Source organism: Thunnus maccoyii, chromosome 14 (genome assembly GCF_910596095.1).
Source record: "Thunnus maccoyii chromosome 14, fThuMac1.1, whole genome shotgun sequence".
Classification (NCBI taxonomy): domain Eukaryota; kingdom Metazoa; phylum Chordata; class Actinopteri; order Scombriformes; family Scombridae; genus Thunnus; species Thunnus maccoyii.
Genome location: NC_056546.1, coordinates 9271313 through 9298757, shown reverse-complemented (window position 1 = coordinate 9298757; position 27445 = coordinate 9271313). Strand labels below are relative to the sequence as shown.

Genomic DNA, 27445 nt, shown 5'->3' with positions numbered 1-27445 from the left:
TAAACTGATGTCTGTAACTGTATCATGTATCATTGATGGATATTTGTCTCCACCCAGTGGTTGACTCAGATTCACGACTGAAACTTTACATGATGAACTTGTATTTTCTACACAAGTACTCTGACTTGAGTAAAATACAGTAAACATTTCTTTAGTTTGTCTTAAACCTTTACAACTGTCCATTTCTGACTGCAAATTATATGGATAGAAATATCAAAAGAGAAAAAGAAATGGAAACAGACCGAGCAGAAAACCCAAACTGCCACTAGGAGAACATACAATCCATTTATAACAGGTTTGGGCCGTTTTGTAGTCCATATTGCACTCATTTTGTCAATTTAAAGAATAATCTGTGATTTTGGGAAATATTCCTTTTTGTTCCTTTTTTTGCCAAGTGTTAAATCGATACCACTCACCTGTCCGGTTCCCAACATTATTTTTCTATTTTTCATCTTTTGTCCACTGGAAGATTGCATTTTCAAAGGTATTTTTGTGATGTCACAGATGTCTACTTTATACTTCTACTCCACTACATTTCAGAGGGAAATATTGTACTTTATATTCCACTACAGTTATCTGACAGCTTTAGTTACTTGTCAGATGAAGACTTGACACAATGGATAATAGAACAAGCTTTTAAAATACAACACATTGTTAAAGATGAAACCAGTGGTTTCCAACCTTTTTGGCTTTTGATGTCTTACAAAAAGCAATATGTAGTCGAGGTCACATTTCAGATGTCTATGAGTTGTTAACAGCTCCACCAAATAGTGATTTTTCCTTCTAAACTTCTCACATGGTTTCATTTCAATAAATGTTCAAATGATCCAATAAATCACCAAAAATCAAAGATTAGAGAAAAAGTCCAAAAACTGAAAACAGATTTGTGTATCACAACTTTGTTTATTCTTCTTTCCTCTCCCATTAATCATCTCACGACCCCTCAGATTCATCTGGTTACCCTTTGAAGGGGCCCGACCCCTAGGTTGGGAACCACTGGACTAAACCAGCTAACTGTATATAAAGTAGTTGAAACTAGCTTCACCTCCAGCAGCTACAACAGTAACATGCTGCTCTAACACTGATGCTTCAGTACTAATAATATATATCAGTCAGAGGGACCAAACCACTACTTTTACTGCAATACTTTAACTACATCAAGCTGTTAATACTTATGTACTTTTACTTAAGAAGTCATGCAGGACTTTTACTTGTAATGTAGTATTTTTACATTACTGTATTGGTATTTTTACTTAAGTAAAGGATCTGAATACTTCTTCCACCACTGACTGTTGTCTGAGGCAATTTTCTGGGACTAGAAGTGGACGAGCATAACCAATAATTTGTCAAAACAGTCACGACACAGAGTCACAGATCGTATACTTTTCTTTAATAATTTTCCAACAGGCTACAAATCTGGTCGGCTCCACTGAAGGCTCTGTGAAACATCTGAAGTCAGTTTTTTCCAGCGTATGAATGACTGAGGTTTCCCAATCTACATCCATAGCTCAAACAATTGGTGCAAATACACAAACTGTTTTCTACAAAGTCCTACAAATAATCCTTAGATGAGACATTTACTATAATAATCAAATAACTACATTTACTCAGAGAATGAGGGTTCATTCCAAAATGAGACATTCATTAAAAAAAGTTGTGATGACACTTCAATGGCTGTTAACAAAAAAGGAGTGAAGATCAGTGAAGTTTTTCCTATCTTTGGCCTCAATAATGGTGATTTGTGGTTATTTTAAAGGTCAAATGTTGACATAAAAACAAAAAGAAAGCATTTTTACCTCAGCATTTTGAAATGGAAGGCGTCATATAAGAAAGACAGTATTGTTTATTTCTCAATAGAAAGAAATGATCATGTAACAGCAGATCACTATCTGAACCTATGAAGGTGAAGGGAAACCTCAGTGTTGTTGTAGGTTGAACTGTCTGTGGTGACAGACAGGTAACAGTACAAATAACAGCCAGCAGAGGACGCCGACATCGGCATGTGTGTCAGTCTGTGTCTGTGCATTCAAAAAAAAAAAAAAATCAAAATACATTTGTCTTTTTCTCATTCATACTTACTAAAACATTTAACACACTTTCACTCCAAATGAGACAAATATGCTGGTTTCATGTTTTACAGTGTGTCTTGCATTAACACTGCTTCTGTTTTGTTTGTTAGGAAAAAAAAAAAAAAAAAGTCCTGAAAATAGTATTTGTACATTATAGCTGAAATCTGAGAAATGATCTGCCACTGCCCCCCAAAAATATTACTGAAAATGTCCTCAAATTTGCTTGAGGACAAAAAGTTTTCTTTCTGTAAAGAAATAAAAAAAAATCAGCTGGAAACACTGCTACATTTGTTAAAATTTAAATAAAAAGAGTGTGTTTTACCTGTGTGTCTGTGTGATGTAGGAAAAATTTGGCCCAGTTGGCAGCTTCTTGATACTAACCATATGTAATACAAGTGCGCACTCACACTCTCATACACACACACACACATTCATGCACAGACAGGGAAAAAAAAAGGAGCAGCACAGGCTCACATAAAAACATACAGGTTGTAAACAAAAGCTCTTTTTTTATCAAAGAGAGGAGTATAAAACTGCACTGCCACAGTGCGTTCTTGAAAAGCTCTATGGAGTGACCTACTGCATTAGAAAAAGCAACGAATGCAAACATAAAATGTGGGATAAAAAGTTTTAAAGGATTATATTACAAAGCCTTTTGGGGTCCTGAGTTTATCAAACATAAACCAAACAGACAAAAAGGCATATATCATATAAATACAGCAAGAATTTCAAAACCATAAACAAGATTTTTCAGACAAACTTTGACAGTTTTCCTGCTTGTCATCTTGGCCTCAGACTTCCAGCAGGTAAAAATAACTTTTCAACACATCCGTGACTATTGTTTGGGACGATACACATTATGTAGCAAACATGTTGCTGACAGCATATTAAGAGTTTCAAATGAGGTGCTCACCACTTTGGAAAAGCAGCATCTTCCTGTAAAAAACATAAAATTAAACTTTAAAAATTAAACTTACAGTGAGGAAAACCTCCTTCAGTGTTCATATGGGCACCTGACTGTTGTTTTAAAACAGACTTGAAACATTGTGAACCTATCCTTCAAAATGTGTGTGTGATGCTCCAAATCGACGCCAATGTGCATCATCCCGAACTGGACGCACAGATGTGAGGAAAACGGCTGTCAGGAGTGCAGGCTGCACTGTGTTGTGTGTTGTAGCGGGTTGACGGCAGGTCAGTTAAAATTTCAGTTCACATTTTAAGACCCACTCTTCCTCAAACTCCCTTCCTTTGCTTCCTTTGTGCCCTTCTTCTTCTTCTGCTTCTTCTTCTTCTTCTTCTGCTTCAGACCTCTGTGTGGATTACAGACCGTTATGGGCTGACGTCATGTGCTCAAACTTGAACCTTGAATTAAACCGGGTAAAGATGACACGTTTTGCTAAACACTAATAAAGATGTACAAACTGGGAGCCATCCAGTGCAACCACAGTCTTCTACTGTTGGCCACTGGAACACTTGTGGGTTAAGTACCTTGCTCAAAGGCACCATGGCAGTCGCTACTAAGACAAACCTGGAATTTAAACCTTCTGGTAACAACAGGCTTCTCTTTTTAAACCTAATTCTTAAATTATTCAGAACATTTTAACGATCTTCCATTACTGGTCACATAATAATTGTTACTATTACCTGATGATGTCATTACAGGCTGATTTAAAAAAAAAAAAAATCAATTTTATCAAATCACTTGTGGTTTTTCCATGAGGGGCAGGTAGGACTTTAACAGCTGCTACAGATGCCTGACTGATCCATATTTGACATCAAAAAGACACAAAGAAAGGGACCAAGTATCACCTGGAACTGAACCCATCCAAAGTGTGTTGAGGGATTTTGGACTCGAGGCTTCAGTTTCAGTTTATTTGTGTCTATGAGGCTGATTGTAGCTCTGGCTTGAGTCCATCACAAAGAGAAAAAGGAGGAAAAAAGGCCGAGGTCCTGATGCACACACAGCATTTTGAGGCAAAGGGTGTAGATCCAAAAATCCACCTGCTGTTTCTGTCATTTTACCAGCCAAATATTTATCTGCAGAACAGATATCTTAAGTACAGCTGGCTGCAGTGGAAACATTTACCAGCCACAGTCAAATTATACAAGCGCTTGGCTAGTGGTAATTTAAAACCATGATAACGAACAGAAGTTTCAGATAACGAACAGAAGTTTCAGTCAAGAAAAGTTTGCTTTTGCTTCTGTTCCTCTTTTAAATGTGTCAGATCTCGACGTGGAACAAAAAAGGTGACGACCACGATTGAATGTTGAAACCAACGCAGAGAAGTTTGTCAAAAAAGCTCCAACTGTGTGGTTGTTCAATATGATAAAAACCCGTTGCTGTGGTCTTAGTGTGAACATGAGTTGTGAGCAAGTGATTTTTCCTTCTCAGGTTGCTTCATTTGAACATTTTTTTCCAGTCCCACAGAGGTGAAGGTATGCACTATTTCACAAAATAGCAAAAATATGATTAAGTCAGAAATAATAATCATTATTTTATGTACTGTAACAGACATATTTTCTTACGTGACTCCCTAAAATATATCTTCTGTGCCTTAAAGTCTCTCTAGAAACACAAAGGATAACTTTATTTTTTATTGTGTGTGTCTTGATGATATAACTGTTCCCTAAAGAAGATATTAAGCTTTAAATAGAGGCCTATTTGACTTCATTGACGAGTCTCTCGGGCCATCGTGGCTCAGCTCCACCTGGCTGATCAAAATTTGATTTTTCAACTCCGAACAAGTGAAAAACGAGCAGTGAGAGGTAAATACAAAGCCGCCTACATGTCATAAGAGTTATCCTGTTTCAACACAAACACTCAGCACAAATATTTGACTGCTGAAGAGGGTTAGAGCAGGGCTTTCTGACACTGTGGGCCCCCCCCATAGACAAAACTGAGACAAGCAGGAAGTATAACTTGAGCCTTGTATTTTTAGCCTGTATCTGTTTACATTTTTGTAAATTAGCACCACGAAACATCAGGCCGAATTAGCTGTTAGCAGTTCCTGTTTGCAAAGTACACATGAAGGTGCAGACAACTATCACCGGACTACTTTCATATTGAAGGAAACTTGAAAATGTGATGATTCTCAGGCAAGTTCTGAAGCTTTTTTTCTATGATTTTGAAGCAGATGTTTGTGATGCATATCTGAGATGATATACCCTGGAAGTTTAAGTCACATTGAATCTAAAAATATGTTTATCATGTCTGTGTTATATATGAGTTATGACTTAAAAGTAGGAGCGGAGCAATTGGACAGATCAGACCTTGTTTTCAGACAAGGTGGGGAGTAGCACCATCCACCAACTCAGTGCTGGTAAAATCTGAATGTTGCTGGCAAATTTTCCAATCTACGAAAACACTTTGGTGGGGAAACAACCAGCCTTGTTTCCATCCTGCAGTGTAATTTGGCTGGTAAAATAACGCAACAGACTTCATGGGAAATATTTAGGATTTTGGATGGGATGTTGGAATCCGTCAGCCATGTTCACTGAGAGAGGAGAGTAAGTTTCCTGCCTTCGTCAGCAGCAGCAACAGCTCCTTCCACTGCTCTGGGTCATTGTGAGAGATTTGGCTGACATTCTTACCCAGAGCAGGTAGCAGTTCAACGCCTTGCTCGAGGACAGTCTGACAGGACATTTGGCCATAGCTGGATTCATCAGCTGCTGCGGGTCAGTCTCTGTAAGCACAAGTCTGGCCCCCAGATTCCCAGCAGACCTCTTGCGGCTTCTTACCGGCGTGGCTGGTGGCGGGACTGGCGAGGCAGGGAGGAAGGGCTGGAAGAGGAGGAAGGTGAGCAGGGTGACATGGACGCCAGGGAGGCTGTGGCGGCGGCGTCCTCGGCCTCCTCCAGCTCTCCTCCTCCGTGGAGCTCCTGGCTGACGCTGGACTGTAAGGCAGCCGGGGTCAGCCACTCTTTGGGCAGGCAGCTCTGGAGGAATGGCACGCAGGAGCTGAAGTAGGCCAGGCGGTTGACCCAGCGAGGGATCTCCCTGCCACACAGGATCTGGTGAGGAGTGGAAGAAAGAGAAAAATTGTTCTTGTAATAGCTGTCACAAGCTTCTACAGTTTAAAATTATCTTTATTTTACACTAGAAAGACATAGAACAGTGACTCTTACATGTTTTGTAGTTGAAATTAGACCTGTATTGTGGACACAACCAAGAACATTACAAGAATTAACGTATTGTTTTTAAGCAGACTTATATTGCTAGGTGGTTCATCAGTATTGCTCTTAAAAACAAGGCGTTTATGCATGGCAGGCAATGCAGAGAGAGCGACACGTGCCTCTACTGTAGCCATTCAACCATGTAACTAACCAGCTGCTTGTAGGTCTGGTTGGAGGAAGACCTTTCGAGTCTTTGGTGGATATCTCTCTCCCTCACTCTCTCCGTCTCACCTCCTTTCCTTAACCGACGAGCATGCAAGCACAGGCAGCAATAATGTCAACGTAAGGGCTAATTATCATCACTTAGCGCTCAGTGCTACGGCATTACACAAGTGGCTTCCAAGAAACTCAAAGGGTTTTTAACACTCAAAGGAGCTTAATTGTGCTTTCATCAAAACATTTACCAAAGCTGCTTTTTAGGATGCATGAGCAGACAGGAGCAGTGGATTTGCATTTCAACCACAAAAATGTCTCACAAAGCGGTTGATTCTGCATGTTGTGCCACGTCATATGCAGCCAGCGAATGATACTATATTTTATACTGGTTTACTACTTACATTTATGCTGCAGTGACTGTTTTTAGGTTTGCCAGCTAGCACGATTCCTCACCTCCTTCAGAGATGACTGTGTTGTGATGGGAATAAATCCAGGCTCTCTAAAATGCAAATCACTGTGGCTGCTTGCTGTAATCAGGACTACGCAGATGATCTCACCGATGAGCACAGCTTCAACTAGGGAGGAGGAAACCGGCGTCCACTAGAGAGAAGCAGCTAATCCATGAAAATCACCCGATGCGGTGTTTGACTAAAAATGGTGGAGCTGCGGAATTCACACAGCAGTCATGTGCTCCTTTATCAGAAATACCTCTTTGCACACACAAACAAGCTTTTAAAATCACCATCAACATGAGCTGGTCTTGGTAGATCAGCTAGCTTTTTATAGCAGCCACTAAGGATGACTCCTGGTAAAAATAACTGACTCAAAGGCAAGAGAAGATAAAGAGAGGAAGCAAGAAAAGGGAGAAAAGAGGCATCAAGATAATCTTCGATCTTTTTAAACCTTTCCTCCATGCAGGTCTCCTTGAACCTCCATTAACTGGTTTTTTGACTTGATATCTGGTGAACATGTTAGCAAACAGTGGTTTATTTACACATTGTGCAGACACGGCGCAAAAATAGCATTCATTTGAAGTCCTATTTGCATCCACTTGATTAAGTCAATATCTGGCTTTTTAGCTGCAAGAATGTTCCACTACGTTCATGAGCTAGTTGCTAAATCTGTCTGAACCAAAACAGTAAAGCTGTTGGTAATAAAACCAAAACAAGGAACTGAAAGACGCCAAAGGGCTTCACAGAGGGGAATTGAAGAATCAAGTGATGATTATCTGTGGTTTCATCACTACAAAACCACATTTCTCATAGGACATAGTGACTCGATTCATTGTTAATATAAAAATACTGGCAAGAGCAGCTTTAATAAGGGTCAAAGCTAATGACACATAATAGCAGAAGCCCCAAATATTTAATAGCTGATGCACATTCTTCTCTAGGTCTGATAAGTTAAATCACTCCATTCTCTACTACTGGCACCATTTTACTGGACTGTGATAATTTCATCCACTTTTAAGAGCCAGAATGATGCTCTAACCTCTTCAATCCTTTAAAAAAAATACTCAACATACACAGCAAAGGGGAATCTCACCCACTGACAATCCAGTGTAACAGATGGGACAAATTTTCAGTTGGAATTTTTTTAGTTTTTAAGGCCTTTGGGGCACATCAATGCACACCAGTATCCTTCATTCCTGTGTTTAGTTTTGTGCTTTCCTGTCCATCTGTCAGATGAACAACAGCACTGTGTATAAATAAATAATCTACCTACGTAGCGAGACGGTGCCAACGTGTCAGCCGGGTTACAGTACAGTTGATCTGCTTTTCAAAAAAGGAGGACTTACATCAGCGTCATGCACATCTGACGTTCTCTCTGGAGAATTAATTGTCATGCGTGATCTTTCAAATCGACAAGAACCATCTACGTGTCCAATCAGTTTCTCCTCGGGTCTCTCTTTAACTCACCCGCTAATAAGGTTACAGTAAACCTGAAAAATCCTGAGGGCAAGACTGTCTCCCCCTGGTATGCTGTGTGTGTGTGTGTGTGTGTGTGTGTTTCTATATATTCTGCTGTAGATGTGATTGTTGAGATTGTGTGTTTTAATATAGATTTGCGTCTATCAAGGCATGTTTGTGTGAATGTCTGCCTACGCATTAGTGTATTTATCTTGGCAAGTATGTTGACATGTTGTATGTACATCTGTGTATGTGATTTGTGTGTGTGTGTGTGTGTGTGTGTGTTGCCATCTGGCAATGCATGTCTGGGCTTGTATCAGTGTGTCCTAATCCCCAACTCAGTGCTAGATGCTAACTGTAAGACTCCCTGCTCATTAGTCACACCAAGATAAGCCGATTTGAATCTACACACACACACACACACACGCTTAACTGAGTGTTTTTTTTCTACACCTCATGTCAATTCAATTTAAAAGAAAAGGAGCGTATATCTGCCTGAACTTGCTGCAAACAGATCATGTGTGTGTGTATGTGTGCACCTACCTCTGACAGCGCTGAGGAGAAGTGGTTGCAGTTCTTGTGCATGAGGTGGTAGGCGTTGCCTTTGTACTCCTTCCCCATCTCCTCCACGATCCGCTCCACGTCCTCCTCCGTGAAGTCGGTGCTGCCCAGGACTATGGCTTCTCTGCAGAGACGAGGGTGTGGAGGCAGGTGTTACAACATATGACGAAACATCAAGAATGACTTCAGGACATTGTTGTTTCAAACTTTGTTAAAATCCACATCTAAGTCTTAACATCCATGTTTCATGATTAAAAAAAACAATTCAAAAGCAGTTTGAGTTTTTGCTCCTTTCCAGCTTCGCCTTACAGTTGAACGCCGCGATATTTTCTGCCATATTAGCGATGTAAAAACTAACATAAAATTCCATAAAATTTTACAAACTAAAAAAGGTGGATGTCCCAAAAATGTTAAGATGAAAGTGTTTAAACTGAAACAGTGCTTACAAATGTTTGAAAAATATATAAAAACAGTAAGGAAAATTCTTTCAAATTTTTACCAGTTAAATTATACTGTCTACAGTTGTTTGCTATGGTGGTTTGAACCAAATTAATTAAAGTGACCGAGTCTAAGAAGTATGACGAAACAGATTTATAAATTAGTTGTGGTGCATACATGTTAGAAAAGCCTGATTTAATATTAAATGTACAGAAAATGCTAAGAAAAACAAGTGAAACTATGCTAAAACTCCTTTTCCAGATCAAATAAATGAGGCATCACAGCTTTTCATGTGGATTTTACACAGTTGGTCTGTTAACTGGTTTCAGAACATTATGATTGATTGCAGTTTGACTGAGAGTTTGATTAAAGTGGCAAAAATACATTGCAGTGGATGATACACAGGCATTTGTCCCTGATCATTTATACTTATAGTCTAATGGCCTGCATGGAGACAGAAAGTGTCTATCCATTTGTGTGTATGTGTATGTGTGTGTGTGTGTGTGTGTGTGTGTGTGTGTGTGTGTGTGTGTGTGTGTGTGTGCCAGGGAGAGTCTGTCGAAAGCCACGGGGCAGGTCAACTAGAGCAGAAGTAATACACAGCAGCACAGTAGCTCCGGGTAGACAGACACACACAAACACAGACCCCGGGCTGATTATGGGATGGGAATCCAAAAATGTATTGAACTAACTGGGTGCTCTACTGTCTCAACACCACAACAGACTGAAATCCTCCAACACAGCACCAGTGTGAGAGAAATATCTCACATTTACAGGCTCTTTTGATTTCTGCAGTCCGGCTAAATCGACTTATTTTCAGCCCAACGCCTTTGCTTTTCTTGAGGTTTCATACGGTTGGGTTTTATAGGCGTAAAGATCATGAAACTTCCACTTCATTTACTTGTATGCAGGGTCAAAAAATATTACATTGTACAATATAAAGTAGCCTAAACATTTGACATTTTAAAGCAAAAATATCAAAAATGTACTGTTTCTAAAATTTGAGGGATTGATGTGTCGTACATGATCGTTAACCCTATTTCCTTGGATTTGGACTCTTGATTGGATAAAATAAGACATCTGAAGACATCATCTTGGACTTTAGAAGTTAAAACGGATATTTTTCCCAATTTTCTGACTTGTTATCGATAAAATGTCTAATCAAGGAAATAATTAGCAGTTAGTTGCAGCCCTAATGTAGACTGACCAGTTTCTATACACTTTTATGCAACATTTTTTTTTTGTTTCACTCAATTTCCCCTCTTTTTCCCATTTCAAAGCCACAACATGCAGTATCACATGAAGAGCGACACGAAATTCCACTTTTTTCCTGCTTAATCTTCTGTTTTCTTTCACTCTGATTGTCTGAGTCAGCTGCCACTAACCGTGAAGAAATAAGTGTGAAATCAAAAGATGTCTGTCACATGCTGTACTCTCTCCACCGATGTGTTTTTTTTGAATCCCTCCTTCCTGTAGCAGCAGTAACTCATAGTCCTCATCACAGGAAGATACTGATTGACTGGTTGACTGGTTGACTAGATACACAGAATAAGCCTGGAATCTCTGGCTTGCATTGTGAACAAATTAATGATTAGCTTTGATTTGACTGACTGGTGCTGTGTATTTTGGTGGGTAACACGTGAACCCAACACGGCCTGGTGCGGATGACAACCCGAGCTTTATAAAGGTGTAAGAGGGCTTAGCATCATGAAATGTCAATCAAATGTCATACTTGTCATGTGACTTAAGGTACAGCTGGTGTAGCTGCCAGATGATGTGTATCCAGCAGTTCATGACTGGATGATTGGCTGACTGACTGACTCTGCGTCCCAAACCCATACTACATACCAATTGTGACTAAATTAAGAACACTTAAACCAGACGGTATGCATACTAAATACGGAGGATTTCTGAATGAGCTGTGGACGGACAGGGACGAGGGACAAGCTGCACGTGTTAAGGTGTACAGCCTGCTAGAATCTCATAAAAAGAAGCAGAAAAACTGACGACGGAACAGCTGGAAACATTTCTTTTTAATAATTGTCAGAAGATGAGGCGGCAGATCCTCTCATTTTGAAATATGCCGGTTGTCTGATGTGACGTCTGTCAGGGGAGGTTAGGTGTCCTTTCTGTTTGGTATGTAGTAGGCTTCATTTGTTGTGTACTAACTGCAAAAACAGTATATTGTGATGATGAGAAGTATGTAATACATACTGTATATAACAAGTATGTAGTATGGATTTGGGACGCAGCGAGACTCTCTCACTGGACTGTCTAGCTTAGTGGCTAACAGACTGACTAACATGTGACCCGTGACTGACTGACTGACTGGATTACTGAGTGTGATGGACCAGCTCTCTGATTCACTGATGAACCACTCCAGACATGGAAAAAGGACGTGTTCACACATGTGCAGTCGGAGCACACAGTCCATTGTCTACGTGGCGGGTCGGGCGGGTTCGGGTAAGCTTACTAGAAAATATTGCACGGTCGGGCAGGCGGGTCAAAAAGTGGCAAAGCAGCGTTCCAAGTAAGTTATAAATAACTTACAGAAACATTGCGTACAATAGGCTAGGCTGTGCATTATTAGTCTACTGTCCACCTTCTTTTCCCCTCTCTCTGTCGTACTCTGCAACACTGCTCACTTTTCTGTAGGCTAAAGGTGGCGGGTTTGCAGGTCGGGTAGGGTTTGGGTGGTTCATTAACACATATTTTTGCAGGTTGGGCAAAACCTTCACAGCTATGAGGATGAGAAGTATAATTTGAGTTTAAAGAGCCAGACATACACACAGTTTTGTTTATACTACACTTGGTATTAGCATATGCGGTCGTGTCCACACATGTGCAGCTGTCGTGTACGATCCATGTGATTGGAAACCCTCGTGGACATGGGCAGATGACGAAATTTACATAATGCAAACCCTCACAGCTAAGCAGATGTGAAAAGTACAGTTTGGGCTTGACTGCTTGACTTTCAATACATCCCGCTAGTGGCTATAAAACCATCCAGTGAACTGCCTGACAGATGCATGTGTACCGGGGGACTCAGCACATATAAATACCAAAATGTTCAATTACTTACTTGAACTTAAAGGTCTCGCCGAGTTCAGTTGCATCACCCGGTGTAATCTCAAAGATCCCTGAGAATGGGTACGGATGTCCGCCATAGGCAAACTCTAAACACACACAACATTAAAACGCATATTTCAACAACATGCAAAAAAGTCTCTCTTTGGTAAATAACCTCTAACCAGACAAGCTTGTAAGTGAAGATGCTGACGTATGTTTTATAAAAACAAGTGTAAAAAAAAAAAAAAACTTCTCTGAAACACCATCCTCAGGCAGTCGACCTGATGTAGGCGGTGTCGTATGTCTAAGTAACCTTACCTCTTCCATAGATCTCAATCCCTGAGTGAAAGACTCCGATGCCCAGAGTGCTGGTGAACTCATTGATCCAGTACTGAAGAGAAAGAAAGAAAAAACAAACAGAGACCCATTAAAGAAAAAGATGGACACAAAACAATGTCTTTGTATCTATTCAGCACTCCATTTTTAACTTTCCTACTATTGTATATTCAAGTATGTAGCGTACACAAAATGTACAGTACGTCTCTGAAATGGGTCACCACCAACAGAAACTCCTGTATATTTGTCACACTTAGTGCTTTAAGAAATATGTCCAAAACATTCATGTAATGTAGTCCACTATCTATTGTTTCAGTGGTGTAGTAATAGTTTTTTATGGAAGACTCTAAAAACAGTCAAGTAGTGAATTATTTCACACATTCTTTATATAAACATACTCAAGAAGTCAACACTAAGCACACCAAAGCACAATCCATATCAACATATGACTTAATCTGAAATATATAACATAAACTTGAGATCATTGTACTAACACCACAGATGGTAGTTGAAGGAGCCTTATCCATGTTTGTTTGGCTTGTTGAATGAAAATTGGCAGCAAGTGCTGCAGTCAAAACTGTATTGCTGAAGGAGTCACTGTCTTACTGTGCTCTGATGTTTACATGTATGAAATAACTCCACAAAATGCCGAATCCATAGACAACACATCAGAAGAATCACGTAAAACAGACCTGATGCACAGAAATATAGCCACACACTGAAGTAATCTCTCCGGCTTATCGTTCAGTGATAGCCGGTGTTTTTCTAACACTCCACCATCCTGTGATCTCAGCTGGCTGAAATGAGATCTGTGAGCCTCTGATGTTTACACATGATCTTTTACACACACACTGACAACAAAAGACACATACCAACACGACAACGAGCGCAGACAAAATCAATAATTGATCACAGCAGCACTGATCTCTGACATTACCTTCCATCTTCTCAGTACTGCGCTGTGTGTCTGTCTAATATCCTGTGGCTACAAGATGATTGGCTGGGCTGTTGCTAGGCAGACTCAGTTTGTGTGAAAATGATTTATTATCACAGAGGACAGAACGTGATGTGACATCTCCGGAATAACTCAGTAAATCTAATAGGGTTGCACTGATTCGATCTGCGGGGTTGGTAAAGGGGCAAATACTGACCGTAATAAGTAGATCAGACATCAAAATTCAGTGTTTCTGCTATAAGTCTCATGTGTTAAAGGATAGGTTCAGACTTATTTCCAAAGTCTGTCTCAATATAATACTGACATGCCGATATGAGATGCTATATTCCAAAGTTACAGTCTGTCAAGTACAAAATTCTCCGGCTTTTACTACTCAAGACGTGCTCAGAGGAAACTTTGAAGCGTTTCTTTTTTTTTCCTTTACAGATCTGTGTTTGTGGACGCTAATATTTTGATAACAACCCGCTTCAACCCTTGTTGGGAGTGTTTTGGGGTCGATCTCCGGCTGTTCTTGTTGTCTTGTTTATCTGGTGTGTTCTGAAAGAAACAAGCGACGAGGAAACGAGCAACAGATTTCCTCTGAGAGATCCTGAAAGGACTTTTAACACGGCAGCAATCCCTGCTATCATATTTCCTCATATAAAAAGGAGCCCATGAGTTCCACATGGTGACGTAAAAAAAAGAGACCCATTATTGGATTGATAATCAGTAATGGAAGACTGGAAGTGTATCCCTAAAAAGTACAATATATTGGCTTACATTTTCACTACCAATTAACAGAATCACTCACCTAAACAATGAAAACCAGAGTGCTCTTCTCAATGCGTGGTTCTGTCTATCTGCACACGCTGCCAGTGTTCATCCAAATTTGCAGATAATCAATCAGGTTTGGTGCAAAACTGTCCCGCATAGCCTCATGTGAATTGAACGGGCTTAGTTCATGTAAACAGAGTCTAATGTTTAATCAACATGGGTGTGATCTTGAATCAAATTTTCCAGGCGTTTGTTTCCGTCTTTTACATTTCCTCTGCACACCAGAGATCCTAGAGTATGATCCTGATTGATTTGATTTAGCGAGCTGGTTCGGCGCTGATCACAAACCACATGGTTGTTTTTATTGTTATGAATATGGAGCTGAATCAGGTCGAGTGGTTAACATGTATTGTGCGCAGTCCTCCTTCATGTTTAGAGACCATTTGCATAGCAAATCATATTCAGCAGCTTGATAAGAGCCTGACAACCACAGCAACGTATTAAAAACTATTCTCCTACTTCCTGTCGGTTGTTATGCAGTTATGTAGCTGCGCACAATCAGTGGTGGCAGAGCTGGAGGTTGTCGCTACACATCTGCATTGCAAATTGTTCCCTTTGTACACTGTGTGTAACAGTTTAAACACAAAGTGTGATCATAAGATAATGAAGACACTGTATCGGCTTGTGGCTGTTTGTGTTACGATCCAGACAGAGCAGGAATGATGAGTGAGTTGAGGTAAAGTTTTTTTTTTCTGAGCATTTTTCACACTTTACAGTCAGGTTCAGGACTCTGTGACTTGAGCTGTTTACCAACGGTTGCACATAAAATTAGGTAATAATTCATTAGTATTCAAGTTTATGCTGTTGTACTGACGGTGAGTAACGATGGAGAGAAGTTTCACAGCCAAGCTTTGAAACAAAAATGAAAACAAAAGCAACTGTGATGGATTAACTATCTCTCTGTTTAAGTTTTGCTTCTCTACAAGTTGATATTCATCCTTTACATGAATGAAAGTGACTACAAAGAAGGTAGGAAGGAATTTATAAATCTAAAAACAATTGAAAAGTTATTGAAAAGAATATATGGAACTTGTTTGAACTGGGCTGCAGAAACATGCAAAACAAACTGTGTGTATGTTAGTTTAATTTGTCACATGCTGCCATTTTTCACCCGACAGCAGGATTTCTTTTTGACGCATGAGGTAAACCACACACCATCAGACCCTGACGTTCCAATGACACGAGCACTTGAACTCTTAATTGCTACTTCCTGGAAAACAGCGACTCCTCAGTGATGACCTCATAATGCACCAGTGCAGCCAATAAAATCATCATAAATTTTTCAGGTGTCCCGCCTTTCTTCTCATTGTCTCAACACAAACTGCCTTTCTCTACATACTAATAGCTCATAGATTTACACTGAAGATTGACCTCTTGATGACCTGTCTTAACAGAAAATACATAATGAAGTAATGATACCATTTAAAAAAGGTACATTTAAGAGTCTGTCTTTCCTTTGTTGTGACACCACTTTGTGAGATAAATGTGCTCTTCCATTCACACAGCTCCAGACAGTGGCACCGTGTCAGTGCTTGCAAGTAATTATTGGTCACATGTCTTGATAAAACAGCATTTCTACGGTGAGTGCTAAAAGTGGGAGAACTTAACTCTACACTGCTGAACAGAATTTCACATTCACTTCAATGAAACTGAACAAAATCATGTGAACGCATTGGGTTTTTTTTTTGTTGAAAAACTGAATCCAGTTCGTTGTAAACGTCTGACACTTGTCTGACGTGACCTCAATGAGTAAAACAAACAGGCTTTGAATTAAAGCAGGTAAAGGTGAGTCAGCTCAGCTCTCATCCTGTGTATGATCTGTCTCAGAGAGGAAGGAAAAATGATGAATGTGGACTTTAGTTTTTTAGAGAACTGAATTAGTGTTTCTAGTGATTTAAACAGTGAGCTCAATACGCACGTTCACAGGATAATGGCTACTTCAGATTTGAATATTTATCCCTCCCAGTGTTATGTAATTCTGATGAATAAATGCAGTAAATTCAATTAATTAGAGATAAGATCGCTGAGCCAAAAACGTTTGCTTGTGTAACGTTTCAGCCCAGTGTGTCACACAGCACGCTGCAGAGTATGTTTCCTGACCTACATAAGGTTTGCACACACACACACACACACACACACACATGCACAAAGACTGCAAGAGTGGTGTGGCTTTATTTTTTGTGACATTGTTTACTAAAATAGGGAAAATCCCATTCAGATCTACTTAATTAAACTTAAAAACAAACCTAAAAAAACAACCTTACCTGCATTTTTCCCCCCTAGTTTTATAATGTTCCACATAAATTCTATGACTCAACTATAATTTGTGTCCTCTGAGAGGGCAGGGGAGGGGTGACTTTATCACCTGAACGCCCCGTTGAGTTTGGGCAAAATATTTTGTTGACAACTCCAGAGGGCTCACCATGAAGTCCAAAAACAATGACCTCTAAACATCCCCAGAACGACCTTTTATTTCATGTTCTTATGCTGTATGTATACATGGACGCAGAGGCTGCAACTATTACTTTCATAATAGAGTCATTTGCTGATTATTTGTCAGAAAATGTAAAAAAATAAAATAAAATACCCATAACAATTTCCCAGAGCCCAAGGTTACATCTTCAAATGTCTTGTTTTTTCTGACCAAAAGTACATATTTTGCATATTTGAAGGAATTTTCTTTTCATGTTATCATTAACAATTATACAGTGCAATTTCTCCCGTAATAAAATTGATTTTAAAAAACATTTTTTGAGTAAATTAGGAATTTAAAGGGCAGATTACGCAAACACCAAGTTACTATAGTCCCTTTGCTTTCTGCATTGTCGGGTAATATATTTTTAATCAATTCAATTATTAACAGCAATTAACCAGTTACATCCCTAGTATACACAACAGAAAACCAGAAAATATTAACATTTGAGAAGCTGGAACAAGAGAATTTGGGGCAATTTTGCTTAAAAAATGACTAACAATGAAAAAAATCAATCAAAATCGTTGCCAAACAATTTCCTCATCAATTGATCGACTTATTGTTTCAGCTCTACATAACACTACAGCTCATCCTGTGGTTCCTAACCACTGGCAAGTTTTTTTTTTAAGAACTGAGCAAAAATGTCATTACTGAATCCCCATTTGTAGCAGTTTTGTGTTTTTTTTCATTGAGTTCGAGGATTATAGCCGTCTGTGTCTACAACAGCTGGTTCTCAAAGTCTGAAGAGAAGCCTCGGCCGATGTAATCTGCTGCATCAGCTCGAGAGTTTTTCCTCACTGCTTCAGTCCTTTCTCAAGGGCTTTTTCTAAGAAGAGAGAGCTTTAGAGAGGTTCAGGTGCAAACCTAACCAGTTCGATGAATCCTGTCCAGACAACTTAACACTCAAAGCATCCAGACAGCATTTAAGTTGCGACATAAAGCCGAAGCTACCAGAGACCCAAAAAGCCACAACTGACTTTTTATACAAAGGGAAGACTTTAACACGACCAGAAGCTTATTCTGCTGTTGCACTAACTCTAAATCCCTCTGAGCACAGTGTCAGTTAGATGTTCAAACACAGTGTGTGGGGTAAAAATATTTCAAGCAAGTTAATCTGCAGGAAAAAGCAGATTGCTTGCCTGTCTGCCCACAGGATTAACAAAGAAAGCTAGTTTAGGTCGCTACTCTTCCTCCTCCTCCTCCTCCTCCTCCCCCTCCTCCTCCTCCTCCTCCCACCCAGAGGTGAAATAAGACTCTTATCTTATCCCTCATTACTTTGAAGCTCGTTAAAACCTGCCTCCTCCACAGCACAGAGAGAAAAGGCTGAGTGTGTGTGTGTGTGAGCATGACAGCAAAGTTGTGTGTTTATGAATGAATTAAAAAAGACAGAAAGAGGGAAGAAGGGAAAGACAGAGAGATGGATGAACAAAGAGAAACTGGATGCTGCTGTTAAATGCCTGGATACGTACTCATCCCACACCGTGCTGTATATGTGAGCTGTTTCCTCAATAGCATCTCTGACTGTGTTAAACAGAATAATTAGCATGGAGACACATCATGTGCATCACTGTTTTGAAACTCAACAGCAGAAACATTTTGACTGAAACCAAACTGAAAAAACATTTAGGGAAGGAAACGACTACCGGCCACAAGCCCAGTGCTGATAAATTTGTGCTGTGTCAGCAATTAACAGTCTGCACTAAAGTCTGTTCTGCTCTAGTAAATGTATTTTTAGCCAAAAAAATCATTCTTAGCCAACCTTGTTCTCAGTGCGTAAATCAAAAAGTTAATTTTGGACACAGCACTGCAAAGATAAGATGATTTGATTTACTCCAGCCTCTGATCATGAAACTACAATTGAAAAAGAGGAAATGAGGACGCCCTGGTGACCTAGACATTAAGGCGCCGAACATGAGTCTCGTCCCCGGTTTTGTTGCTGACCAACTCATGATAAGTTAAAGTAAAGTGGATGAGCTTTGAATAACTTATTATCGTATAACTAAAATTTGTATTTTGGTTCATTTGGATCTATTCTGCAACTACGGAGCAACGTTTTATTCCTGACGGCAACAAAGAAATACTACAGATACGTTTAAACTCTGTTTTTACAGTTGTAGCCACTGTAACCTTACACTGCAACAACAGATGAGGCTCATGGGTACTGTAGTGCCATTTGACCAAACTGACATTTATACATTTTCAGAAACATTTATAGCTGACGGCCGAAACATTAGAACACTGGGTGATATGGATAAAATCTTAAATCACAGTATGATATACAGTACAGTCAGGATTTACCGCAGTGTTTTATAGCAGAGGTTGACTGAGAGACCACCTTCACTAACATAAAAAAATTATACCTTCCTATTAAATAAAACATTAACTTTCAGGGAAAAAAAACAGCTGAGGTGCTGTTTGATTCACCAAATGTCTAACTAAAACTAAACTGATCACGAGATGAGATGCTGGCTGTTTTACCTCCTTGCCTGAACAATTTCTGATAGTGATATAGGAAAGTTTTTTTTTGGAAATTCAACCTCAGAAATTGTTGAAAATAATAAGAGGGGAATGTATGTTTTTGGTTAAACCAGTGAATTAAATACCTGATGAATCAGGTTGCTTCAGTGCAATGTTGCCATAAAGCAGTCAATCAATGATTTGCAACCAGAGCTGCGATTAGTTGATTAATCAATTAGTCAATCGAAAGAAAAATAAGCTCCTACAATGTTTGATTAATTGTTTAAATAATATTTCAAGGAAAAATACAAAACATTTGATGGTTCTGCGTTCTGAAATGTGAGAATTTTCTGCTGTTCTTCATCTTACATCATAGTAAATTGAATATTTTGGGATTTTGGACTGTAAACATTTATTGGTGTCACCTTGTGCTGTAGCATATTGTGATGGGCAATTTTCACTGTTTTCTAATGAATTATTATTAAACCAAACAATCAGTCGATTAATTAAGAAAATAATCGTCAACGGCCATCAACAGTGGCCTAAGACAACCAGAGATATTAACTACCTCACTATAGACAAGTACATTTTCTTAGGATTGACAGATTGCCATCATTTCATAGTTTATACTCTCTTATTACTCAACCCTAACTTACCTGTTTGAGTTTCTACCTGACTTCTGTGTTTCTGTTGTGCAGGATTATTGAGAGTAGACATGCAAAAGCTCCTCCCATTACACCAAACTACACCTGCAGTGGATGCTGTGGTGTCCCAGCATGCTCGAGTACACTCCTAACTTATTACTTTTGTATTGGCACATAATACTTTGTAAGCTAAAGGTTATAAAAGCACAACTGGAATCGTGACACACACAGAATACACCGACCTGCCCTGCTGTGAGTGTATCTACTGTAGCTACATGACGGCGTTACACCTAATACCCTAACACTAACACACACACACACACACTCAGAGATACAGTAGACCACAGAGCTGGCTGGCAGGCAGACAGGTGGTGTACAGATAATGCTGTCTCATTAGAGCAGCGTACTAAAGCACTCAGAGCTGGCCAGGAAATCCACTTAGTAAAGATGGAAGCGGGCCGGCGGGGAGGACCTGACAGAGTGGGAATTGTGGAAGGATAAGGGGGGGGTGTCTTCTCCGGTCTGCACAGATATTCCTGAAAGTCATGTGACACACTATTGATCCTCAAAACAGAAAAGATGAATTAGCCTTTTCATCTGCCTTTTTGAGTACATGTCAGGTAGATTCACACGCAAAATGCTCTCATCTTGCCACCATGCTTCACCTCTGGCCACGACCAGGCTGCGCTTCAGTTCATTCATTTCATCACATGGTGTTAACACTGTCTTAACCTCTGCCATTATCTGATCTTCACAGTTTCCTGACTTCCTCTTAGACAAAACAGCCAGTCATCTAACCAGTCACTCAGTCGATCATTAAGCCAGTCAAATAAGCATTGCATCATAAAACACAGCCTCCTCATTCATTTCAATGAGTCCTCTAGGTTAATACGGTGGAGTGATGCTGCAGAGGGATCCGGCGAAAGAACTCAGGATAAAATCTGGCAAAAAAAAAGTTCATTCTAGCTCAAGTTTTGCTGTAGTGCGTCCATCCAGCAACACACTGAGTTGGCCAATAAAATGCAAAATGCACATACCACATAGTATTGCACCAACTCTACTATTTACCACACAACCGCTAGTAGAAAATTACTGCTGACATAATACCATATCTTGAGTCGTTAGATATGGCGTCATGGGAGTAAAACCACGGAGCAGTCTCTTTGTGTCTGATAAGTCTTTTAAGTTGCAGGTGGATTATTCAACCGGGATTTCTTTGTTTACATATCATTTTGCCAACACCTGCAGTAACAAGCACACGACATCACAGGCCCATTTCTCAACCTAAACTTGAATCATTAAAGAAATAGTTTGACATCTTGAGAAATAAATATATCAGCTTTATTGCCCAAGAGTTTAAATGAGAAGCTTGGTGCCACTCACATGTCTCATGTCTTGAGGTATGGAGCTAAGGCGATGATGATTAGCTTAGCTTAGCATAAGGACTTAAAGTACAGTATAGGGAAAAGCTAGCTGGACTCTCTCCAAATTGAAACAATAAGCCTCCTAGGGCCTCTAAACAGTTTTATTTGTGCAACAGCGGCCAGGCCATGGATGCATTAAGGAGAGCTGGATGGTGTATTATAAGATGGTGCCCTATTAAAAAAAAACAAACCCTTCATGCATCCAGCTTTCAGGCATAAAAATTACCCAGATACTCTGCACCCTTCCACATTTTAGGGCCCACAGAGCCTGAGCACTGGAGTCCTTCTTCAGCTGAGCTGGTATGCATGTCCAAGACTTCTGCTGGCTGAGCCGGCTGACTTCCTGTTGGCTCCCTGCACACATGAATGGACTTCTAATAAGGAAAACAGTCATTTTGATGTTCAAAAGATTATTTACTTTTTACAGCAACAACTTTCTATTGGGGAAAATGCTTTTACAACCAGTGCGCCTCACGTAATGATCCTGTAAACTGCGATACCATGACGCGAAAATCGCTTCCCAGAGCCGTTCCTGGTAGCTTGGGTCAGGCACAATGACTTCTCTCTTACCTACATACTTCACAGGACAGACATGAGAGTGTTATCGATCTTCTCATCTAACTCTCGGGCAAGAAAGTGAACAAACAGATTTCCCATTGACCCTTGTCAATCAATAGTCAGAGAGGAGCTTTCTGTGTGTCGGCCTGACTCGCTGTGAACAAAGAGTGAATCTACAAACTTAGTCACAATGTGGCTCGACTAGTCAAGAGAGCAAATCAGTCAAACAGCAAATCAATGGAACTGATCTGTATGTCAAAAAACAGATGAAAATGTTACTGTGGTTGGTTGAAATATCAAAACATTTGGGCGCCATCACCCTCTGCTCTTTTCTTTTCTGTAAGTCAGTTATTAACCAACCAGCAGGCCGCAAGCACGGAGACAGTCCGTCAGCCATACTGTTGCTTAGTCAGTTAAGCAGCCAATCAGGCAGTCAAACCCCCAGCGGCTAGTCACTTTTCTCACTAAAAGTACTCATGTCTGAACACGGTGTGATCGATAGACAGAGGAAGTGTTTAAAGCAGAGGGATGAATGAATGGACCGCAGCCATCGTCTCATTGTCTGCAGGGCTGAAACTCCACTGTGAACAAGCCAATATCTTGTTCCCACAGTAGCACGCACAAAAATACACCAACACTGACAATAAGCATGGGCGTGAATAAACCTACATGCACACACACACACAGACACGCCCATGCAAGTAACTGTAAATGCAAGTTACGCCTGTGTGTGTTAGATACAGTATGTATGAGTAGCCTCTGTAAGCTTTTGCGTGTAAAAGTGGGCAGAGGGCCCCCGCAGCCATTCACATGAATGGAAGTGAGACACTAATGTGGACGGTAAGTCAAGTGAAAAAAACAAGAGGAAGTGAAAGAAAAAGAGGGGGAGGAGAGAAGAAAGAGAGAGAGGAGGTAGGAAAGAAAAAGAGGAGGTTATGACAGGAAAGGATGAGGGGCGAAGAGAAAGAGAAAACAGGAAGGAAAAGAGGAAGGAAGGCTGGGAAAAAAAAATGCAGTAATGAAGTGGATAAATATGAGCAGGATCAGTACTCCTGACTTCATGCAGTGTGTTACGCTACTATAGATACTGTTTAATGACTATAGCTCTCAGTGTTGACCCATATAAACGACCTGCCAACCCTATGGCCTGTGATGACATATCAGCCATCGGCTAAAAGGGAGCACAACAGCAATAAATCAGGTAAAAATAGGAGGAAATCAGGAGCTGGAGAATAAGTGGATCTTCATATTGAGTCAGGAACAAAGATATCATGTTCCAGAGGGGAAGACAAACAGGATTTGGCATGTACCAACCACAAAGGAGTCTTGATATCATCTGAACTTTTACAAGATTAAAAAGGATGGGGAAAAAAAAACGAGGGACAAAAAGCTTAGTGGCCATTAACGGAAAGTTGTGGTTTTCAAAAAAAAGTCTCAAAGCACATTATAAACATAAAAACTGTCCCCTTCCTGTTGTATAACCCTTAACAAGACCATTTCTATTTTAAGTGTAATCCGTCCACCACGGGGGAATCCATATCAATCAATGATTCATCAACAGATCCATTTCCAGCCCACCCCTCCCTACTGACTCATCCCCCCTGCGTGGTGACAACATAGTGACTTTACCCTCTTTCAGCCTCGTTCAGTAACACAGAGACAGGCAAAGAGACTCTGTCGTTTATTTGTACGTTTCTGCACAAGAGAAGTGTGCAGTTTACTTTCACATCCACTTGTGGTTTGATGTGCACTACCATGTTTTCCTGTTTTGGTCCTAAGAGAACTGAAACCCTAAAAAGCAAAAGCCATGGTCCGCTTACAGACTGACACTGGCGAATTAATTTCAAAGGAAACACATGAAAGACTCTTTTGTTTTACTGATAGCTGTAAATGTTTCACTTCTGTCACTGTTCTGTTTTGGCTACAACTGCTTAAAAAGTCCGATGAGAAGCATTTTGCTCCACTCCTAATATGGAGATCCAGTATTATCGAGACAAGGCAACATTACATGTGTGAGCAAAGGTGTGTTTGAGACAGCTACGGGTTTCAAGTTGTTTTTCATTCTTGAAACTTTTTGCACCGTTTTCCTTGGCCCCACTTTGTCAAGAATTTTTTTGCAGTTAATTCAGCCTCACTCTGCCGTGATCCATTGTGTATTTTGCTGGAAAATAACCGAGGGAAACAGGTGAACCAATTTCTAAAGGTGAAATTGTATTAAAATTCAAGATTCAAGAGCTTTTATTGTCACATGCACGTCAACACAGCAGATGGCAACATTGAAGGCAGTGAAATTTGGCTTCTTCAAGCTCTAGTTCTAATTAGATTATATAATAAAATATTTACAATTATAATAAAAGAAAAAAAGTTGAGAGAGAGGAGAAAGATGAGAGAAATGAATTAAAATATATATAAATAAACATTATATTGCACAAAAGTGACAACACACAAAAAAATGAGCAGAGTTTGGTGTTGTGGATGTATGCTTGGTGAGTGTTACATACAGTAATCATTTGTAAAAGATCTTCAATCTTTGACTCTCATCTTTGCATATCTGCTGATAATAGTGCTGGGCAATATATAGATATTATATCAATATTATAACAGCGAAGGGGGGTTTCCTCACCAGGTGTCAAACCCCAGTCTCCCAGACCATGGATGACTACGCTAACCAGTGAACCAAAGGATCAACCCTTTGGTCACAGCCAGCGCATCTAGTCATCTGTGTTTGTCACATTACAGGAAGCGCGTCTCTGCGCTTCAGCTTCTTCGAGCTCCCTCACGCCTGTAAGCAAATGCGCCTCTGATGGCCTCAAGGTGACAATGCAATGCAATGCAAGGAGGGTCCAACACCAGGTCTCAAACCCCGGTCTCCCTGACCACAGACGACTGCACTAACCAGTAAGCAAAAGGGTCAACTCGTTGGCCAAGGACTGGCGCGTGTAGTCATCTGTGGTTGTTAAAATATTGTGATATGAGACTAGATATCGTCTTAGATTTTGGATATTGTAATATCGTGATAAGTGTTGTCTTTTCCTGGTTTTAAAAGGCTGCAATAAGTGACATAATTTTTGGACCTTACCAGACCAGTTCTGGCTGTAATATTATTTGCCTTTACCCACTTAGTCATTATATCCACATTATTAGTGATTATTCATCAAACATCTCATTGTGTAAGTATTTTGTGAAAGCATGAATAGTCATCACTACAATAGTGTCGCAATATTGAGGTGAACAGAACTCCCAGTGCACAGCCTGTATTTTCAATCAAGTGCTGGTCAGTTGCAGGAACATCTTAGGTGAAAAAATTGAAATCAAAATTAACCACCGCACACTGAAATAACTTTACTGTCACTATTGATATAATATCAATATATTGCCCAACCCTGAGCGAACCTGAAGAAGCTACAAGCAAAACGCGTTGTTCACTCCTAAGAAAGTCACAGTAAAGTAATTTCAGTGTGCGGTGTTTAATTTTGATTTTAATCGATATCGAGGTATTTGGTAAAAAATATCGTTATATTTGATTTAATCCATATCGCCCAGCCCTAGCTGATAACTAATGTATTGTTAAATCACCTTTCTATAATGGAGTTTGGCGTTGCCTCCTGCCATTGTTGATATAGATGTGTAAGTTAGCAAATAAGTGCTAAAAACATACATCTTTAACCAACCTCTATCTTTCTACTCACCATATCATAGACGTTTAGGATGATCGGCTCGTTTGCCATCACTGGCATCAGGATTTTCTCCCCCCCGTTACGTCCCTTCTTCTCTGCGGGTCTTCCTCCTCCGCACACCCCCCTCCCGATACTACTCCTTCCTCCGGTGCGAGATCCGAACTCTCGCCCTCCCAAAAATAGACCCTACTCCTCCCCCTTTTATTCCTGGCACTTTCACGACAGATGATCAGCTTAATAATTCACAACCCGGTGTGAAAAACGTCTCGGGTAGGAGGATATTTACACCGTCCAACATCTGACTGGCTTTGTCCAAATATCGCTCCCCCCTCCTCCTCAGCGGCGGCGGTTGAGGACAGAGGAGCCACTCGGTTGTCAAAACGAACTGACTTGCTAAACCCGTTCAAGCTACGTTACCGAGGTCGAAGTGAAAAAAAAAAGGCGGACTTCACAGAGGCAATTTTATCTTCTCCGAGGCGTTTTGGCACGGAAAAAAACGCAAATTCATTTTCCCGGACGAACTATTCCGCGAAATGACATCATGTTGAGATATCAAAACGTAATTTCCTCAGTAAAGATGATTCGTTACTCCCTTATTAGCTAGCTAACGGTAGCGCTGAAAGCTCGCAGGCAGGATGCGACTGACTGCTGGGAGAAAATTGGACAGTGAGAGTGGGCAGAACGGAGATGTGCGATGACTCCACGCTCGATTAATCAACCTTTGACGCTCTGAGCATTATGGGTAATGTCGTTCTGTTGTTAAGTACATCAAAACCATGTACATCTATGATCAAAACAGGCAGCTTCAAGCAACTGGAACAAAACTAAAAAAAGGAGAACTGCACTATGTGGCCAGAAGTATGTGGACATACTTTAGTGTACTTCAGTAGTAGAAGAAGTACTCAGATCCTTTACTGAAATGAAAGAACTAATAAAGCAATTTAAAAATATTCTATTACAAGTAAAAGTCCTGCATGACAAATCCTACTTAAGTGAAAGTAAAAGTACTCATTTGGTCCCTCTGACTGATTTGTTATTATATATGACATCATTAGATTATTAATACTGAAGCATCTGTGTGTAAGCAGCATGTTAGGAGAGGAAAGAAGAAAAAACAAAGTTCTGATACACAAATCTGTTTTCAGTTTTTGGATTTTTTCTCTAATCTTTGATTTCTGGTGAAATATTGTATCATTTGAACATTTATTGAAATTAAACCATGTGAGAAGTTTAGAGGGGAAAAGTCACTATTTGGTGCTCTTAACTCATAGACATCTGAAATGTGACTCCGACAACACACTTCTTTTTGTAAGACGTCAAAAGCCAAAAAGGTTGGAAACCACTTTTTTCATTTTTAACAATGCGTTGTATTTTAAAAGCTTGTTATATTATCCATTGTGTCAAATCTTCATCTGAAAAGTAACTAAAGCTGTCAAATAAATGAAGTGGAGTAGAAAGTACAATATTTCCCTCTGAAATATAGTGGAGTGGAAGTATAAAGTAGCATAAAACGGAAATACTCAAGTAAGTACAAGTACCTCACAATTATACTTAAGTACAGTACTTGAGTAAATATACTTAGTTACTTTCAATAAGTCAATTGAAAGGAAGTTAAAGGGGTCATATTATGCACATTTCTATAGATTTACAATTAAAAAAACTCCTATTTTATTTTATGCTGACTCTTTACGGAGCCCCTCAGTTCAGCCTCTGTCTGAAACAGGTTGTTTTAG

The 27445-nt window shown here is 39.9% G+C and overlaps 1 protein-coding gene across 1 annotated transcript; it reads right to left on the bottom strand.

The window, feature by feature from the left end:
• Positions 1 to 1368: 1368 nt before the first annotated feature.
• LOC121911908 (deubiquitinase DESI2) lies at positions 1369 to 26432 on the bottom strand. Its single transcript, XM_042433849.1, has 5 exons — positions 25725 to 26432; positions 12694 to 12766; positions 12389 to 12482; positions 8851 to 8992; positions 1369 to 6079 (listed from the first exon to the last, which is right to left on the bottom strand). The coding sequence occupies exons 1-5, from the start codon at positions 25770 to 25772 to the stop codon at positions 5804 to 5806; spliced, it is 633 nt and encodes a 210-aa protein (XP_042289783.1). The 5' UTR covers positions 25773 to 26432; the 3' UTR covers positions 1369 to 5803.
• Positions 26433 to 27445: the final 1013 nt, after the last annotated feature.

What these genes read in the sequence shown, in the direction of transcription:
- LOC121911908 (XM_042433849.1), bottom strand. Translation starts at nt 25,772, where the DNA reads ATGCCAGTGATGGCAAACGAGCCGATCATCCTAAACGTCTATGATATG. An exon ending in TCCTAAACGTCTATGATATG is followed by an intron (nt 12,767 to 25,724) that starts GTGAGTAGAAAG and finishes CTTTCTCTTCAG; the next exon opens with TACTGGATCAATGAGTTCAC. An exon ending in TCTCCTCAGCGCTGTCAGAG is followed by an intron (nt 6,080 to 8,850) that starts GTAGGTGCACAC and finishes ACTCCTCACCAG; the next exon opens with ATCCTGTGTGGCAGGGAGAT.